The sequence below is a fragment of the Schistocerca cancellata genome, chromosome 1 (assembly GCF_023864275.1).
Source record: "Schistocerca cancellata isolate TAMUIC-IGC-003103 chromosome 1, iqSchCanc2.1, whole genome shotgun sequence".
Classification (NCBI taxonomy): Eukaryota; Metazoa; Arthropoda; class Insecta; order Orthoptera; family Acrididae; genus Schistocerca; species Schistocerca cancellata.
In genome coordinates, this window is record NC_064626.1 from 381,934,213 (window position 1) to 381,954,615 (window position 20,403).

Sequence of the window (20,403 nt, forward strand, 5' to 3'; positions counted from 1 at the left end):
ACAGGTCCATATTTTTGTTTTTAGCGTTCTGTCATGGAATCCGTGCTTGATTTGTCCATTGCAGACGCTACTGATTGCGTGGAGAATGTTGTCAATGAGAATTCTTCCGTGGAAAGCATGTCCCACTTATCCAATGCAGAAGCTGCGAATTGTGTCGAAAACGTTAGTATAAGGATGTTTTCACACCCCCAATGTTTTCTTATAATATTTTTTCATCAAGCCTTGAGTTATTTCAATCGTATATAACGAAATTATTTCCTTATTTAGAGTGCAGTTGGTTCTTCAGTAATTGATTGTGGTATACAGTCGAAAGTAGAAATGGAAGACAAGGCGACCGAAACTTGCATTTTTTTTTTTCCTCAGACATTGTGCACGAAATAAAACGTAAACTGAAGTGTGTCCGTGAAAAACTTCGAAGAAGAAAGTGTTTTCCGTGGATGACATAATAAGTTCATTGAAGGAGAAGGGGCATCTCCCTGAGAAGTTACATAACTTCCTCGATCATCAGAAAGGAACACAAGTGGAATTAGTGTGCAATTTAGTGAACAACTCTGTCTCATAAAAGGGTAATAGATACACAACACATGTGAAAATGATTGCGATGACTGTGTACTTTTATTCACCAGCAGCATATGAATACCTGAAAAAATTAATGCCTCTGCCCCATACATCATTGATTTCAAAATGGGTGGCAAGTGTAGACTGTGAACCTGGCTTCTTAAAAGACGTTTTCAAGTACATTGTAAGGGACCAGTTCAGCGATTCATGTCTAATTGTAGACAGTATGGCAATTAGGAAGCAAGTAGTTTGGGACCAAGGAACTAAGCAGTACACAGGTTTTTTAGACTTTGGTGGGGAAGTGCCTCAGTAAAAGAAGTAATAGAGCCATCTGAGGTTCTAGTTTTCATGCTTGTCTCTATTAAAGGCAAATTTAAATGCCTGATTGCATATTTCTTTATCAACGGTGTACAGGCAAATAATCAGGCCACACTGATAAAATCTGCTTTAGAGAGGCTGCATAGTTCTGGCATTAGGGTTTGGTGTGTTACATGTGATGGCTGTAAGGTAATTATAAGCACTTTACGTTCACTTGGCTGTACTTTAAATTTTTCCAAGGATGATTTTAAAAGCTACTTTCCTCATCCTGTGGAAAAATACAATGTTTAGTGTATCTTGGACATGTGTCATATGATTAAGTTTGCCAGAAATGCTCTAGCAGAAGTATCTGCTATTGAGTCTCCAACTGGCATTATTACATGGCATTTCATTGAGCAATTGAACAAGGTACAACAAGAAGAAGGTATGACATTTGCCAACAAACTATCAGGACAACATATAAGTAGTGTAAATAGAAAAATGAATGTTTCATTAGCTGCACAGACTTTGAGTTCTACCGTGGCAGATAGTATAGAGTTTTTGAGGAGGGTTGGTGATCCAAATTTTAAAGGAAGTGAAGCAACAGTAGAATTTTTGTATTATATTGATAGGATTTTTGATATTCTGAACTCCAGAAATCCATTAGGTAAAGGGTATAAGAGCCCCCTGAGACTTGACAACAAATCTTATTGGCTTGGTATTTTCAGACACTGAAAATTATATCAAAAGCTTAAAAATCATTGGTGTTCCATTGCTGCTCCATGCAAGAAATGTTAAATCTGCATTAGAATGTATTTATCTCTATGCTTTTCCCAATATGGCCAATAAAAATGCATTTGTAAATTTTGATAACTGGGGAAAACTGTTTAAAACAAGTGACTGCGTGTACTCTGTTGTTGAATACTCAGAAACTGTTTCAGATGTTTATGATTGCTGGGGATATGCGACAGAAATATATACAGGCCAAGATTTTGCATTGTGTTAAAATTAAATTTGTGGAGTAACCATTTCCTGCTCCTGCTCTTGGTCCTGATTACCATTATGAAATTGGGATTGAGGATTTACATCAGACTCAACTTGTTTGCAAGATTGCATCCTTGTACTCCTGCACATGCTTAAAAACATTTGGAAAAAAATGCCCACTGAGAAAATTTTAAACAACAAATCAAGTATAAGGCAGAAGTTAAATAAACTCATATTGTTTAATCATGTATAGTGCTTAAATTGGAAAAGATTATGTATTGGGACATTTCATGCAGATGGGTGTGACATTTTGACAGATTTTTTTAAAACTTTTTTGTCCATAGATTTGTTGTTGTATAATGATGAACTTCAAACGATGAATCACATTGAAGTAAAATTAACTCTTTACATCCTGTGTAGATATTGTAACAAAATTATAATTATTTATTATATAAGCTTATTTTAAGATGTTAGGTGTTACAAAATATGCACTTGCACTAAAAACAGGTGATTTGTGTGAAATTAATGAAAAAAAGTTCTGAGACTTATTTGACAGATAGCTTTCAGTGTGAGAAAATATTTCCCTCAATAACTATGTTAACTTGAATTTTTCACTTTAAGAAAACAGTTTAATCACAGAATGGGTGTGATCTAATGGAGTATGCAGTGGCCCTATGTTTCAAACAGTAATGTTTGTGTATACTCTGCAACATAAGAGCAATAAAATTGTTACTCTCTTAATTCTTGTTTTAATACTTCTTAGAATGAACACAATGTTCCAATTGATCGTAAGCATTCTTATTACTTTAGAACCATTCTAGAATAACGGGGCCTGATTCAGGCAAAACCGGATTATCTTAATTCTGTCTTTATTTTGCTAGGAGGTCTTTCTATTATATTTTCCTGTGTTGAGGGAGGGGGGAGGAGGAGAGAATGCAAATAATCATATAGAATTATCTTTCTAGCACTAAAAAGTACTGAATACAGTGATTACAGTTACACTTGGAAATCTAGGAAATTTCAAGAAATGGTTCAAATGGCTCTGAGCACTATGGGACTTAACATCTATGGTCATTAGTCCCCTAGAACTTACAACTACTTAAGCCTAACTAACCTAAGGACATCACACAACACCCAGTCATCACGAGGCAGCAAAAATCCCTGACCCCGCCGGGAACCGAACCCAGGTGCGGGAGGCGAGAACGCTACCACACGACCACAAGTTGCAGATTAGGAAATTTCAGTATTCATGTTACATGCCTAATTGTCATCAACATTTACCTTAATTATACAGTTACACTTTTTGCTGATTTGAACTGTGTACTACATGTTAAAAAGATTTTGTTTGGTCATAGTAATAAAAGCATTTCATTATTTTTCTTAGGTCATATGTCCCATATGGAACTGAAATTATCAAGTCACAATGACAAAGGAAGGAATTAACATTAAGGAATCTTACTTCACAGAAATTATGTAACAATGGTTACACTTTTTGCAAGTTAACTTTAACATAAAGCATTTAGTTTTCCATTAAGAGTGAAAGCAGTTGCATGAGTCACGTAAAGAACAAAGGGAACTACATTTGAGTTATTGCAGACCCAAAGTATTGTGATCTTCATATTTCTATTTAAAAAAGTTTGTAACTCAAATTCACAGACATTTTGGAATCTGTACATACATGTGTGTAACAACGTACTTTTCATGTGTCGTGTGGAACCTTTAATTTTCTGGTTTAAATATAATTTATTTCATGAATTACCTTTAATACCGACAATGTCTGAATGCAATATTTACCATTTAGAAGAAGAAATATTAGTGTACAGAATAATAAACCTCATGAAAAATGAGAGAGATTGTAATGTACCGATCTTGGAATGGCTCTTTATCAATAGCAGGTAAAAAGAAGGCTTCTATTAAATGTTCAACGAAACCAGTCAGTACCTCTTGATTCACCATAGAGGTGATACAGTAATAAAAGAATTTACTTTTTTCAGAATTTCTGCTAAGTATTAAAAGTGTGAAGACCTATTCAATAAGTATTTGCTTTACCCATAACCTGTAGTACAAGCACATGTATAAGCAGGTAATTAAGGGAGTCAAGACTTATGTTAAAACTAAAAGATACTGACTGGTATTACTTGCTCACAAAACATTGTAGTTGCTGTACAGTTTATGCTGTAAGTGGTGTACCCAATGTGATTCCTGGAGGACATAATATTCTGTTATCCTATGGGAATGCATTGCTACCACACCTGTTGAAAGTAAGTTTTGCTGTGGAATAGTTGTATCAGACATCTGTACCAGAAAACAAATCTCCACTGTGACACCCTCATGTTCTTGGTATGCTATTATTACAGGAATACTCTTCACATGGAGGAGGGAGAGAGAGAGCATAGTGAGATTTTCTTTTTCATCATTTCCAACGTTGTACACAACTTTCTTGCACTTTTATTTTATCACATTTTTCCCTTGAGAATGGAGAAGAGAGAGGAAGAAGAAAAAAAAGAAAAAGCAAGCGAGCTTTCATAAGAACTGAAAACTCTACTTGTGTCATTTGTTATTTTCAAAATGTTACTCTCTTTCCAAATGCTGTTTTATTTCTTCAAACCAATTCTGAATGTCTCAGGTTATTACATATTATTTACTGTACATTGTCCAGCAATACTTCTGTTACTGGATAGTTTGTAATTTGGCACTACCTTTGTACCACTGGTATTGGCTAGTGTACTTTCACAGATAAGAAGATCGACTGGACTAGAATGTCCTGTCAGTATAGGACAAATTCAGACAATATGGAACTTTTTACACTAAATTTGCAATACAATGTCACCCTTGTCTAACACAGATTGTAGCAGCCATTGGGGTGCCTGTGTGGCCAGCTTCTACAGCTTTCGCTTTCAGGTTTGTTTTTTGCTTGGGCCATATCATGACAACCAGTCATTCCAGTGATTGACACCATGTCAAAGACTGGAACCAAGATTCACAGAAATAAAATTCCATGGTTGTAATTCATAGTGTAATTAATTTTGCTCACTGACATGTTTTGAATTAAATTTTAAAATAAAACCATGGTACCAGTCATTATTTGGGTGACAGACTGGAAAATTACAGGTTTAAGACACCCCAACCTTAAAATTAACAGCTGTGATCAATGTTATTTTCAACAAGTTCCTTCACTTCCCACATCATCATGGATCAGTCCAATATAATATTATGTATTTAAGAGGAGCCTCAACGTTGGCCTTTGTGTTTACGGGCAAAGAAGTAAAGCACTCATAAAATTAATAGTAAACAATTTACAGGTCAGCTTGTCAAACTTCCAAAACACACTCGAATTTAGGAATTTCATAGCAGAACTGTCACTGTTTTTTCTCACTAGATTAGAAACACTTCATTATGTTGATGTGTAGATATCTAGAACATCAAATATAAAAGACTTATCAGGGCGCAGAACGAAAACGAAAAACATTTTCATCCGTGTTTTGACACTTCGTTTTTGGCCAAATTCAGATATGGCGGACACTCAATGATATGATCTTTGGCCAGCAGCACGCGCTAGAGCCATCTATCGGTAGGTCCGGTAGTTGAGCATCCCTCATTTCGCTAGCTTTAGACGCCTGTCCAAAATCGAGGCAAAGTGTCGCGACTGTTATGTTAGAGTGTGCCGAAGCCTCGTAGTAATGTGTATTAGCCGTGTGAAATCAATCATAGACCTCTGTCTTGAATAATGTATCTTAATATGCACAACTTGTGAGCAATAAAGTTTATTATTAATAATTTTCTAACCTCCTTGCAAAGATCAACCGACGAAGGAAGGCAACCATTCCACTTGTTTACTGATCAGGTTGTTGAGATGACTGATTGTCATAAATGCTTTGTGATTATGGCCTTTTCTTGAGTTTCCTTCTATTTTCAGAATTGTGATGAACCCTATGGAGTTTAAAACATGTTGGGGGCGCTTTAAAATAATATGAGAGAAGTACTGTGCAAGGCTCTTTTTTAAATAAAGCAGTCAAAGATAATTTTGTTGTTTTAGTGTCAGTAAAATGTTTACCAATGTTTGTTGTGTGGTATTGGCGAGACGGTTGTTTCGTCCTGTACATATTGATATACATAATATCCGAAACATAAATACAAGCCGACAGACACTAAGTTCTTTCTACGAAAGCGATAGGAAAAGCGGCTACACGAAATCGGATAAGAAAGTTTCGCGTCTAGAGCTTATTCGCAATGGACTTAAAGAACTTAAAAAAGAAATATTTATTTGGAAAGATGAAATAAAGGAGAAGTTAGAAAGTGATCCGATCCTTATATACAGACCAGGTAAACAATATGTTATTTCACGTGAAAACTCCCTCGTAGTGGTTTTCGTAGAAAGGGAAATGACGTTAATTATTAACCACTTTTTTGTTTGTAATAGCCTGTATGTTTTTAGTGTCAGTAGTGATTTATGTCGAAGTTTCATTAAATATCGTAGCCTTTAAACTGTGTTGGAGGACAGCTCACAATTCGTAGTTTATGTAGGATATATGCACATTATACGCTTCGAAATTTTCGGCGGAAACTTCCCCTTTATCAAATATACTTTTTCTGGAAGTACTTAAGAGTTTGTTTATATGATGAAAAAGGTAATAAATAGGCAAAGGATGGTTTAAGTATGACTCAAATGCAACATTATGCTACGCTATAGGTCAGTCGTATCACAACCTTGATTCGGCATTCAAATTCGTTAGATTAGCCAAATCACAACCAAGTTATCACTTTTCCAACCAACCGAGACCTCGGGCTACTCTCTTGGTCAGTCTGGCGCCACAAACAAAATGTGTGTGAGGGGAGGGGGCGATGCCATTTTAAGTTGTTCAGCAAGGGAATCCATCTTACCAATAGCGTTTAGTGTTGACTCATATTTACTGTGTATGTTAGAACTTTATCAGTTTTTTGTGAATACAGAAACAGTGTCCAAAATCTTGACTCTTACCTTAGTTGTAGACGGAACTGCAATGTAACTGATTGAAGATCATATGCCCTCTCCCCATTTTTCTTAAAATTTTGCTGTGGTTTTTTATTTGTTGGTGGATTTCCTGCCACATAACATTGCATAATATATGACATAAATAAATTGTTTCGTACCTTATTTTTCAAGTCTTATTATCTGACAGTCTCTTCATTGTGCATATAAGTTACCACTGATTTTGTCTGCCTGTAGATGCCTTTCACTGTGGATTAGATCACTGAAATTTAATATGCTGTACTGTGCTATCTGGAGGAGGGGGTGACACATTTCAGCTAAGGGTTCGTTTCAACAGTTTGCATTTCTCAGCACTGGAACCTCTATTTAATTGGGGAATAGCTAGACAATCAAGTTCCATAACATGATAATAGCTGTTAATAGGTTCCTCTCTGTCATTACTCACAATGCTATTCACTCAATACTGTTTCGTGATCTTTCAAGTAAAAGCTCAGTTCATTTTTTTCAGTAGCGCATTTTCATTGTTTAATATTAACTGAAATGAATGAGATTTATTCACTCAATTAATTAGGGGATTCTGCATTTAATATACTGTTAACCACAAAAATAAGCTTTATGTAAGAAGTAACAGTGGTTTAAACTTAATGTCTGCACATGGGACAGATTTCAATGAACCATTGGGATTAGATTTCAACACTTCTGAAATGTAGCCCATGTGAATAATTTCTTCGGATATTATAATATGTGGAATAATAGGTAGGCCTATAAAGTAAGTTGTTTTCTTTAAGATGCGAGTAATGTGGTGTGATCTCAAGAAAAAAGATGTGTATTAAATTAGAAATACCTGAAAGAGGGGGGGGGGGGGGGGGGAACTGCAAGGTCCGTGGAGGCACTATATGATGACATGTTGTTTAGAACTGCTGCAGATCTATTTGGGATCTACACTTCTGCTTTAATTGTCTAGATAAGAAACAGTATTGCAGTGGATCTGACAATAATAAACTCCTATCACCAACAAATTATCGCCATTCAGAGTAGGCTATACAAGTCGGCATGTTTTCACTGCAGAATGTACACTTTATGATAACTTATTAAAAGTTACAGACATGAACTGTATGCTGACATGCAAATAAATAAAACAGCTTGGCCCAAAAATACAAAATAGTTGAGTTACCTTCCAAGCATTTCATGAGCCAGTATCATCAGTTCACCTTATTACAATTTGAAAACACTAGCATATCAAGAGCAACTGTTATGCAAATGTTGCAGAATTTTTTGATTGATGTGGATAAGCTATTCATTCAAATTCACAAAAGACTGTTGTATATGACCAGGTTCTTTGTTTGTTGAACTGCACTGTATAACTGAACATGAATCTAGTACAAGCAAGGATAAGCCATCAGTTTTGAGCTATAATCCTAGTAAACAAAGAACTGTAAGCAAGCACAAGTAAAGGACAGTTGAATATACACCTGGCCTTTTCCAAAGCCAGCAGCAAAAAGTGTAATGGGGAAGAAAGTATGGGACATGAAAAATCATTAATGTTAACTGGAAAAAACTGAATTGGACAGGAAATGTTGAAAAGATTTGAAAAAAAGGTTTTTTTTTATTTTATTTTATTTTTTTATCAAGATGCGAGTAATACAGACATGCATTGTGAACTTACGTGGGAATCTCTGGAGGGAAGACAGTGTTCTTTTTGTGGAGCACTAGTGAGAAAGTTTAGAGAACTAGCATTTGAAGTAGACTGCAGAATATTACTACTGCTGACAACGTACATTTTGCGTAAGCATCCCAAACTTAAGATAACAGAAATTAGGGCTCATATGGAGGTGTTGAGGTGGTTGTTCTTCCCTTGCTCAATTTGCAAGTGAAATAGGAAAGGAAATGGCTAGATTGGTACAAGGAACCCTCCAGCATTCACCATATGGTGGATTATGGAATATGCACATAGATGTAGATGTTAAGAAAAATGAAATCTGAAAAATTAACAACAAAATGATTGCAAAACTGCAAGAAAAATTTTGTTGGATGACTCTTCACATAGTGAGGATAGTGAAGTTCTTTTACAAGGTAAGTCTGATTGTGAAAATAATGAGGTAAATGTTTAAAGACTACAAGTAAATGATTTTGAACTTGTGGAATAAGCAGAAAAGAACAACAGAATCCTACGTGTAGAAAAAATACAAAAGAAAGCAAAATAAAAATTACTAAGTAAAATTTACAAGGCCAATTCTATTTCTTGAATTATGCATCTGTAATAAAATGAATGTTTAGTTCATTTAAAAATAGAAAGAACTGCTATTATTTAGGTGTTGAAAAGTGCACCTTGGTTGATTTATATTTCAACAACAAGGAAACTTCAACTAAAATATAAATTGGAACTTTGTTTATTACTATGAACTGTGATAAAAATTTATGAACGGTGCAACATACTATATTAACTAATAATGGCAATTAGGAAAATAATGGAATATCAGGTTTCATAGGAAAGAAATATAACCTGCCATGTGTTGAAATGTCCCCCATCTCCATTATTAATTGCTCTACTTAGTCACTCTTCCATCTTATATTTCTATCATAATATAAGAGAACCTGAGGTATGTGACATGAGGATAGCTAATTAAAAGGAAAGAAGAAACTGTATACCAGGTATTCTTATGCATCATCAACAGTTGTATTGATTCTGTGCTGCTAAAATTATGAGGAAAGGCACATGATTAAAAGTGACAGTAAAGTTACAGATACAGTACTCAATCAGTTATGATCAAGTTTTAGTTTTGTTCCTCAGGTATTTTTTAGTTTTAAGGAAATAACTTTCAACAATAAAATTTCATATACTGTAAAAACCTAACATAAATCACCATTGTCACAATGTGTGAGCAATTTATAAGTTAACTGATGCTGTCACATTCACAAATGTGAAATTGGGATGGCTAAACATTTTCTACATACAAAATAGTTGTTTATAGAGACTTACACTCGAAATAATAAAAAACCGCACGCTAATTCAACAGGGTTAGAACAGAAACGTTGTTAGGAAAGGGTCTGTGATTTGATGTAAGAAAGGGATCTGTGATATGAAATCATCAGAGGCCATGTAAAGTGGTACTATTTTTTTGGTAATGAACTCGAACCATTGAGAAATTTGACTAGGGTTGGGAAGAAAATAGGAAAGAAAAATAAGACGAAAGCTGAAGAAAACAAATTGTCAAGAGACAACAAAAAGCAGAAAAAGAGACATGGAAACAAGAATTCCCTGAATACAGTTGCAGGACTGCCTGATGGAATAAATTAGCAGTGCACAATAAAATAAGGGAGTATTAGTGAAATAGGAGTAAATGAATCTGTAGGGAAGAAAATAAGTTGTTCAAAGAATGTTCCAGCATGGAATTTCAGATACAAGTGAATCTTACACAAAGAGCAGAGGAGCAGCAAGTAAAGAAGAGAACTGCATAGGAAAAAGTTGTACACGTTGAACATAGAAAAGGAAAGAGAGATGAGAAATGTGTTAACACTAAAAAGTGGTAGAGTAATGGTAGGGGAAAATGTATATTCTTAGGAGATGAAAGGCCAGCCACCATTCCTAGATATCCAGGTCAAGCAGGTGATGCCCTAGAGCAGGACTTCCCAGTGTGTGGTCCGCGGACCCCGTAGGGGTCCGCCGGCTTTTTCTAGGGGGTCCACCCTTCATGAAATTGTGTAAAACAATGAGTAAAATTATTGAATAAAAATGTGAAAATCAAATTCATCACTTTTTTTTCGTGTGAAACAAATTTGTACTTTTACTTCAGGTCGTATTCCCAAGCAGCCTTTGCGGTTCCTAAGTGAGAACACGTACACAATTTAGTGCCGGAGAATGCGACTTCTCTGATCGACTGTTTCGCAACAATACGGGGGTTGTTTGTGCGCCGGCTTGGCTCACGGCAGTAGATGCGCTGAAACCTTTTACGCATGCACGGAGTGAGCTTTGTCGACCAACCACAGCACTCGCTGGCGCGTATGCGGCCCCAGGCATCATTAAATGTTAAACTTGCTTTGTCAGTGCACTACCTATTTTGTAAGTCGATTTTTGACCTAAGTTGTTTTCATTCATCTCTAAACCAGACTATTGATACTTCGGGGAGGGGGGGGGGGGTTCATTGGGAACAGACTAGGGGTCCGCCATGGATTTTTGACTGAAGAAGGGGTCCACCAGCTGAAAAGGTTGGGAAGCCCTGCCCTAGAGCATAACATCTATCAAAAGCCTCCACATAGTTTTCTCTTTCCCTATGTATCAAACAATGTGATGTATCATGTAAGTTGCTGGACTCGCACTTCAGAGGAGGGTTCAAATCTCCATCTGGCTATTGAAATGTAACAGCTCATTCTTCATACAATTCCAGGAACTAATTTAGTTCATCTTTCACATGGCACTAAAGCTAATTCAGGTTGTTGTGTCATTAGCTAGGACCAATGTGGATAATTTCCCCTTTCGATCACTGAAATGTAATTTTCAATAACATCATGTCAGAGTACTCTTCAATATTAAATTATCATTTTGATTAATTACAATTAGAACCATTCAGTTACTGTCAATCAAATAATGAAAGACACATCAAAAATACTTTTTTTCTAATGTTTGAAGCTATTAACAATCTTGCTTAACATACTGCCAGCTTACTATGCAAGACCTAATCATAACAACACACAATTCCTTAGGAATTACTGAAACTCATAAAACAAAATCTCATTGATGATGTACCAAAAGCAATTATTCGACTAGTGTACTATTAATTGACATTCTGTTAAAAAAACACGTATCTTTGAAACCAGAAACACGTTAGGAAGAATTGGGATGAAGTTGTTTCTGTATAATTAACAAAAATGTAATCAGTATTGTTTACTCAAATGATTTCAACAGTATTTCCTTAAAAACAGAAAAAGTAATGTTGATTTTATGTTGCATTCCAAACATTTCATTTGTAACTACTGGATGACATTATTTTTGTTAATCACTAATAACTTTCGGAATTAGTGAATTTACTATATGTAAAAATGTATTGATTGTTATAAATGATGTTTAAAGAGTGTAAGAGGGAAGTAGCAGTTGCCATTAGGATGTAAAATTTCAATGAAGGCTAGCTGTGACATAATAAATAGTACACCTGAAATAGCAACTGCCCTTACACAATTGTTGAGAATCACCCAGTTCTCTGGCCTGTTTTTACTTAACAAACTTCCAGGGAACAGAATCTGCAGCAAAGCATAATGAGAAACATAAGTTGACTCCGTTAATTGTTACTCTGAAGATATTGGGTTGCAACCACCAAACTGCGAGAATTTTAATTTTCCGCAATCATTAACATTACGAAAAAATTATTAACTTTTGGTTTGTTTGCTTTTAGTGACAAAATTTGTTTTATCCTCAGCATTGCAGTGACATCACAGGACCCAGATTAATGTTTTTAGTGTTTTGGTAAATCCTTTAAAGACCATGCCAAAATTATTATTTAAAAAGATCAAGGTCAGATTAATTCACTATCCTATTTGAGCATGTGCTATTTCTGTGTATCTTGGCACTGGTAGAACGTTAACTTTAATCTTTTATGTTTATCATATTTGCATGCTTCTAGTGACCATCACCCAATCCAGAGTGTCAGTGCACTAAGAATGTTTTATAGAACACATACCCAATCAGACCAAGATAGTTAAACCTCAGAGTTGCTACACTTACAAAAGGTGTTCAGTGTCTATGAGTCATCCAGCAGGCAGATTGAGTATGCAGTCTAGAGAGCCACAACACAACAATAACAGAGAATCCTAAAGCCATTGCTGTTATCCTTATGATAGCATAGTGTTCATGAAGTTTTGTAGAATACTGAAGAAGTATGGGTTAAAATGCTGACTGTTCCCACCAACTGAAAACAGTGGTCATCTGGTCAATATCAAGGGTGGTCTGGACTTTGGAAAACCTAGTTTTTACCATGTTCCATGTGAATTTGGCACAGCCTATTTAGGACAGACAACTAGGATCATTGAGGTCAGATGTATGGAGTTCAAGAGGCACACAAAGCATATACAGATATGATAGTTTTTATGAGAAAACAGTGCTTTGAACTACATCGGGTGAGGTAATGAGGCTCAAATTCTGGCTTAAACCCATTGTTCTGGGACAGTTATCACAAGAGTGTATAGAAATCACTCTGGCAGAAGAGGGCCAAGTTGCAATACAGCAAGGCTTGGTGGGAGTATGCCATTACTTTGCTGAGAGAGAATGGGCAGTGGGCTGTAGGTTCAACAGCAACAATTCAAAAACTCATCAGCAAATAATAAAATTTTAAATGAGTGACAAGTTAAAATTATGTGTCAGACTTGGACTCAGAACTGGTATGTTATTAAGTTGATGCAGGCAAATTTTTCTCATATATTGTCTCAACACTTAAACTTGCCAGAACATTCCCTCTAGTAAAGAAAAGAGTGTAAGATCTACATTATTGTTAGAGGACATATGAGCACTGACGAAAAGTGAAAAAGTTGTACTTAAGAGAAAACCACAATAAAAAAAATGGAAAGTAAGAATGTATCATCCACCCATATTGTGACTATCAAATAATAAAAAGAAAAATGGAAGTTTGATTCAGGGAGATGCAGATTGGTGGCGAATGTTTTTTTGGAAGGCCAAATATTTGAAACAACTTTAGATTGTGTTTTAGTTGTGGACATTATGTATATTTGTTGTTGCACTGCAAATAAACATGACATAATTTGTTTACTGGAGTTAAAGACCAATCTGTGATAGCAATGTAAGTGGCAGAGATAATATGAGTATAACTCCCTTTGCCTCGATGTTTAGTGGAACAAAAAAATTGAGAACATCAACTAAATTAATGTTTATGTAAAAATCTGCATAGAAGAGTATATAAAAACAAAAGACACACAGATTGTGTGTGTTTTGCATGGTACATATTTTGCCTTGTTCATGTTCAAAAATGTGTTGTCTCTAATAAGTAGTGTCTAAATATTCTTCCACGCTATTTACACGGATCGAGATTAAGTTCAGGGTTGCCACGATTTCTGGAAGTCAGGGCATATCAGGGAATTTCAAACTTGTCAGGGATATCAGAGAAATTTGAAAAAGACATTGGAAAAATCTAGTTTTTGTCTCAGTAGATGAAATGGTTTGTGTCATGAGATGTCATGCATTGTTGCTGGCTGGGTGCCATTTCCCTACTCCCTCATTCTTACTGCTTCTCCCCTTCCTATCACTCTCCTCAGCTTGCAGTCTGTGCAGCCACCACTTCTTGCTGCTAGCCTAGCAGCTGCTAATGAGAGGCAGGGAGGCATGAGGAGTGGTTTGTTTGGGTGTGATTCTCAGAGATTGTTGAGGCAGCAGCCAGAGGTGGCAGTCAAGTGTGCATGAGTTTTGTCTGAGAGATTGTGTATGTGCCCTAGTTTTCTGACAAAGGCTATGGCCGAAAATTTAGTTGTGAGAGTGTAGTTGTCTTTCCTACATGCCTGTCTGTGGCTCAGCAATCATCTTTATGGTGAGTTGCTACCTATTCTCATTAGTACCGATTCTCTGAGTATTTGCACAAGTTATTTGTTGCACGGATTAATCACTGCGGTCTCATTTCATAAACATGCTGTCAGACATATGAATAGCTGGTCACACTAGTAGACTTCCACAATGGGCCAAAATTGCATGTCATTTCTACCGATCAGAGGCCCATAGTTTCCCACTAATGTGCAAGCCCTGCCCATCGGATCTAGTCACGTTGATCTACCCACAGGCTGGGTCTGTTTTGTGTGCGGCATAATGCAGCAGATTTTTGCAGTTTATCCATGGACAAGGGACTGCGGTGCTCCATGGCAGGCCAGAGGTCACGGGCAATGTATTTCAGGAATTGTGACTGTCTCACCGCAAGTACGTTGCATAGTGTGGCGTTTGTTAGACATTTTATTTATTCTAGTACTTTTTGGCACCTCAGAAGTAGTTTATATGTTAGAAAGTATGGACAATAAGAAGAAAAAAATTGTGGCAGTGGCTGGCAGTTTGTACGCTATGTACTTATATATTTCTTGAAAGAGAAATAGCACAATACCTGTAAAATAATAGAGATAACACAGTGGGTAATAACTGACAATAACGGACAGAGTAGATGGAACATTTTATTAGCAGTCACCTACAGTATTGGTTTACACAACTCTTTCCAGCCTTATACACTTCTTTCAAGATGCCTACCTTTTTGTCGGGTTATTTCTGAAATCGGTGAAGGTATTTTAAATCTGTCTTGCGACGCTAAGTAAATGCATGTTTTTGTCATCAAACGTATTTAGTTTTATTGAAATAAAATAACAATAGTGGTCTTCATGGAGCACACATGCCATTTGGTTTGCTTTCTCCATCTAAAAGCAGTTCATTACAAAACGTTTTGGTATTAGTACTTAAGATTTTTGCTAACACAGGGGAGAAATACAAAAGTCCTTACATTTTTTTGTCAACTTATGTCTTTAGTTACATTGACATCTCAAAACTTGTCAGGGAAAAATGCTAAAACTTGTCTGGAAATTTCAGGGAATTTCACTTGGGGAAGCTTGTGGCAGCCTTGAAGTTGTCTTTTAACTTATTTTTTAAAATGTGTTTCCCATTTTTTGAAGTTATGACAGCCTATCCACTTACAACTCTCAACTGTCAGGTAATTCTCAATACAATTGTACAAAATATGCCAACACGTATAAGATCTTCTTCAGTAAATTAGATTATTTCATTTCAAAGTGGTTATCACCCCTTTACAGGTATGTCTGTTGTTAATAAAACTGTATGGTTTGTCTTAAGATAATACTTGTTTTATAGGTGGGTAGTGAGGATGCAGTCTCTATACATAGTTTCTACAATTTTGTCTGGAGAAATGTTTTGGGGACAAGCATCTAACTAATTTCTTCTGCAACTTTTTTACCAGAAGAAATGACATGTCTGCTTTCACACATGGCCTTATCTTTGATTGGACAGGAAGTGGCTGTGAGTAGACTTCAGTAGGTGGTGATGATGGATTGGTGTACTGGACATGTCTTTCATCTTGAACATCCATAGGTGAACAACTGTTTTTGTGTAGGTTTTAGAGAAAATATGGCATAGGGTATTGTGAAGAATGGGTGAACAATGCAATAATGCATTGTGGATGAGGGTATGGCTTTGGCAAGGGTGTACCTCATCATATGGCATAATAAGAAGTAATCAAACCCCTGGAGAAGGATTTGATTGAGCTTTCTCATGCCTTTGGTGGTTGGGCATTTGGCTCCTTAAAAACTTCTTCATGATACCACAGCTCTTTCCATACAATACAAAGTAACACAATCTGCTTTATTGGGCTATCAAATATGCCTTCCCCTTCTTTTCACCTGAAATAGCACCCAGTGACTCTTTTGTCTTTCCTTTGATGAAATAAAGAACTGTTGTACAGTGTTATAAAGACAAAGCAGGCGGTGGGAGGGAACATGTGGATTCAGCACTGCCAAAAAAGGTGAAGACACAAACTTCATCAAGTAAGGTGACACTGAGTCGTTTGGGACTGCTATGGTATTGTGCTAACAGATTATGCTCATAATGGAGAAAACAGTCAGAGTAGTGTAGTGCCAAAAACTCCTGACATGATTACAGGAGGCCATGTAGATGAAGTGTCAATGGGAAACTATGTGAGGGAATATTTTTTCTTCACAACAATGCCCCAGCTCTTTCCGTACAGGACACAGTCACACAATCTGCTTCATTGGGCTATCAAATATGCTTCCCCCCTTTTATACCCAGTGCCTTTTTTTTGTCTTTCCTTGAATGAGAAACCATTGCATGGTATGCATTTCTAGAATGACAATGAGATAGCTTTCGAGTTTGAACATTTTCTGAACACCCAAAATTCAGACTTCTTCAACAAAAGCCTATGCCAAATCACCCATTGTTGGGAAAAATTGGCTACATTTAAGAGTGAATATATGGAGAACAACTAACACCATCACCAGGTTTCATGGTCACAGCTTCATTTTTCAAATTGATGAATAAAACTTCATAACTATCACTCGTATTAGAAGCAAATGGTGCAAGTGTCTTTAGGAGCTAGTAATGTTCACCAGATTATTTTGCAGCTGTTAATACTTGGTTAAGTCTTAAGCCAATAAAACACCATCACCTGTTGTGTGTTAGAAACTCACACTTTATGCAATTCAATTGCTCATTATAGATTATAATTTCAACTCTTCAGTGGTTCGTAACTTATTTGCTGTCCATGAAAGGTGTTGGAACATTGACCTCATGCTCTCTCTTTACACTTAAGCTATAACTTTGCATGACCCAATGGAGCCGCACACAGATCACTTCAGTGTGCAAATCTTCACACATTACTCACTAATGCCTGAAACCTGACAAGCTCCCTAAAAATTATACAGTTTCAGCCAGTCATGAGCTCCTTTTGATTGATTGGTGATTCTCATTGTCATTACATCACCGATACCCATTACACTGCTTAGTATTGCCTTCTGAAGCCACCATTTGTTGTGATGCTATCCACTCAAATGCCTTGAAAAAAAACTGGCATTTAGATCAACTCAAAAGCTTCTGCATAACATTCTGTTAACACTGAAATTGCTCTCTATGCCACATATACTTTTCTCAGGGGAATCCACACTCTGCTAAAAATTACTGATAATAGAAAATGTAAATACATGAAGCACCTTAGATATCATTCCTCTGGCCCGTCACTTCAGGCATTAGTGATCTCTGTGACTGGAATAACTTTATTTTTCAGCAGTCTCTTATGTCACCCCTGTTTGTCTGAAACTCATCAATAAATTTAAATTGCGATTGGAAATCTACAACTGTGCATTTATTAACATTAGAAAACAGCATGCCATGTTTGGTGAAATGCATATACACAGGAATTGGCTTGAAAAACTATGTATCTTTGTTCCATAAGTTGAAGATTAATGACAGCCTACAGTGAGAATATGTCTCTGTTCATAAAATTGAATAAGGAAATTCAAAAGTATCTCCACACACTGTCAGTTTCAAAGAAAACATCAGTGTTCATATTGTGACTGCACCCATTCATATTGGCATTACATTATTACTACAGATAAAGTAGTATCAAATACATCATAGGAGAAACTAATTATCTTTTGCTGTGATGGCTGCATATACAGTGAATTATTGTTTAAGCATTTCTGAAGTCACTTCAGAATGTCCATAACTAGTACTTCATAATTACTGTAATTATACCGTGTATTTTCGTCTTTATACTTAGTGTTAAAATTACTGTTTCATTTCCCAGTTATGAAATAAGAGCTATAAATTATGTTCACTCTTTACAAACAAAAACATATATCTCATGGTGCTTTATTCAATATTTATCAAAATTTGATTTTAAACACTGTTATCGTTTACTTCATAAAGGAACTTAGAAGTCCTTGTATAAGCCTACCTGATATGCTGTTCATGATAACACTGTCTAACTCTCATACTACCCATTTTGCTGTATTAGGATGAATTGTTATCTAGATGTATAAACTGCCTTAATGTGATTCTGTGCTAGCATATTCTTACAGTACTCATATGAAAATTTAGTTTCATTGTCAGCCAGTTGCCATAATTTACAAAAGTTTCCTCAAATTTCATGATATTTTTCTTCAGGAATACTTTCCTTAGGCAAAGAATGTCACGTATTGTGCAGGAGGTTTCTATCATTACCATAAAAAGTGTGATATCCACTCTTTTTTTTATGGATGAGGTAGAAAAACTCATAGTTTTGAATTCTGCATAGTTGGTGTATTTGCAAGATACAACACTCATACTATTAATAGAATTTTTGTTGAGCATTAACAGAAGGTTTGTGGAGGCAGAGGAGGCAGCCTCTATCCAGTACACTGATTGTAGTGGGGTGAGGGAGCAGTGTAGGATGAAAGAAGACCTTCTCATGTAGTTCTAGTATTACACTTGTGATTTGCTTTTGTGTGGTAAGAAAGTTTAAGTGACACATAGAAGTAATGATGCTTATTTGATATGCTTGATGGGCCTGGAATTGCTTCATCACTCATTTCAGAATAAAAGTTGACAGTCAACACAACAGTCACTGTGGACAACTATAATGTTAAAATGCTACACACAGGAACATCTTTATTATTAGACCACTTAGGTTTGTATTGGATGTACACAAAATGCCCAAGCAGCCTGACATTTACAGAGTTATGGAAAGTAGAATTATCATTTCTTGACAAATGGCATTTTTAATTCCTCTTCCATGCACAATTTTCCCTGTGCACTTCTTTCCAGACACACCTGTGAAAAGAAATCATGAACCAATAAATTGTGTGATCTTGCTGACCTCCCATTACCTCCAAAGTGGGTGATCACATGTGTGTGGCATTATGGTTGTTGAATGTGTTGTGTTGCATCAGTATGGTGATTATGGTGAGACATCAGCAGGAAGTCCATACCTTTTCAATTTGGGATGAACAAAACCACAAACTATACACCTCTTTTTCCCTTGCAGTCACATATCTGACTGATGTTTGAAAGCAACTTGTATACAATGAAGGAGTGTGTGGGCTTACCAACCTTTTTAAAAACAAATTGCATAAAATACTCGGACTCCATTTGTTCCACATTTATTCTCACTTATGTATGTGCAGTTAATTTTTGAATAGACATATAAACTGTAATTCAGTATGGATCATTTAGGAATAAATGAGACGACTCACCGAAAGGTAGAAGCGCTGCATCATTGATATATAGAGAAACAAAAGGTACAGAGCTTGGCTAGCTTTTCGAATGCTCTTCCTTATTCAAGCTTGTTGGAAAAGCATGCACACAAACGCACACTCACTCAGTTAAGTGCACTCGCCTGTCTGACCCCCCAACATTATGTTCAGTGGGGGCATGGGTTGGGGTGCGGTGGGGGATGAAGAGAGGTGGGAAGCAAGGAGGGGGTTACGGAGAAGCGGCTTGCGGGAGAGTGAGGAGGTGCCTGTGGACTAGCTGAGGATGCAGATGGCTGAGCACACAGTTTCATAGACCGGGGTGTGAAATATCAGCACACAACTAACTGGTGTGGGGACACAAATGGAGCAGGGGCAGATGATTGTGTGTGTCTAACATCCACTCACTCACTCGTGGAGGAGGTGGGGGGGGCATCGATTTACCTTAGGTTTAGGCCAGGAAAGTTACAGGAGCGGAGGATGTGCTGTAAGGACAGCTCCCATCTGTGCAGCTCAGAAAAGCTGGTGGTGGTGGGGAGGATCCAGGTGGCACATGTTGTGAAGCAGCCATTGAAATCTTGCATGTTGTGCTCTGCTGCATGTCGTGCTACTGGGTGGTCCACCTTGTTTTTGGCAACAGTTTGCTGGTGGCCGTTCATTCCAGTTGACAGTTGGTTGGTTGTCATACCAATGTAAAACGCTGTGCAGTGCTTGTAGCATAGCTGTTATGCAGCATAGGCGCTTTCACAGTTGGCCTGGCGTCTGATAGGGTAGGAAAAGCCTGTGACGGGACTTGGGTAGATGGTGCTGGGTCGTTCGTTGGATTGGGCATGTCTTGCATTTGGGTCTTCCACAGGCGTATGATCTCTGTG

The 20,403-nt window shown here is 36.7% G+C and overlaps 1 protein-coding gene across 1 annotated transcript in view; it reads left to right on the forward strand.

The window, feature by feature from the left end:
- Positions 1–5,854: 5,854 nt before the first annotated feature.
- LOC126175188 (complex I intermediate-associated protein 30, mitochondrial) overlaps positions 5,855–20,403 on the forward strand; it is a 65,304-nt gene continuing 50,755 nt past the window's right edge. The window contains exon 1 of the mRNA XM_049921785.1: positions 5,855–6,162. Within this exon, the coding sequence (XP_049777742.1) occupies positions 5,886–6,162 (277 nt within the window). The 5' untranslated portion in view covers positions 5,855–5,885. The remainder of the gene's footprint in view (positions 6,163–20,403) is intronic.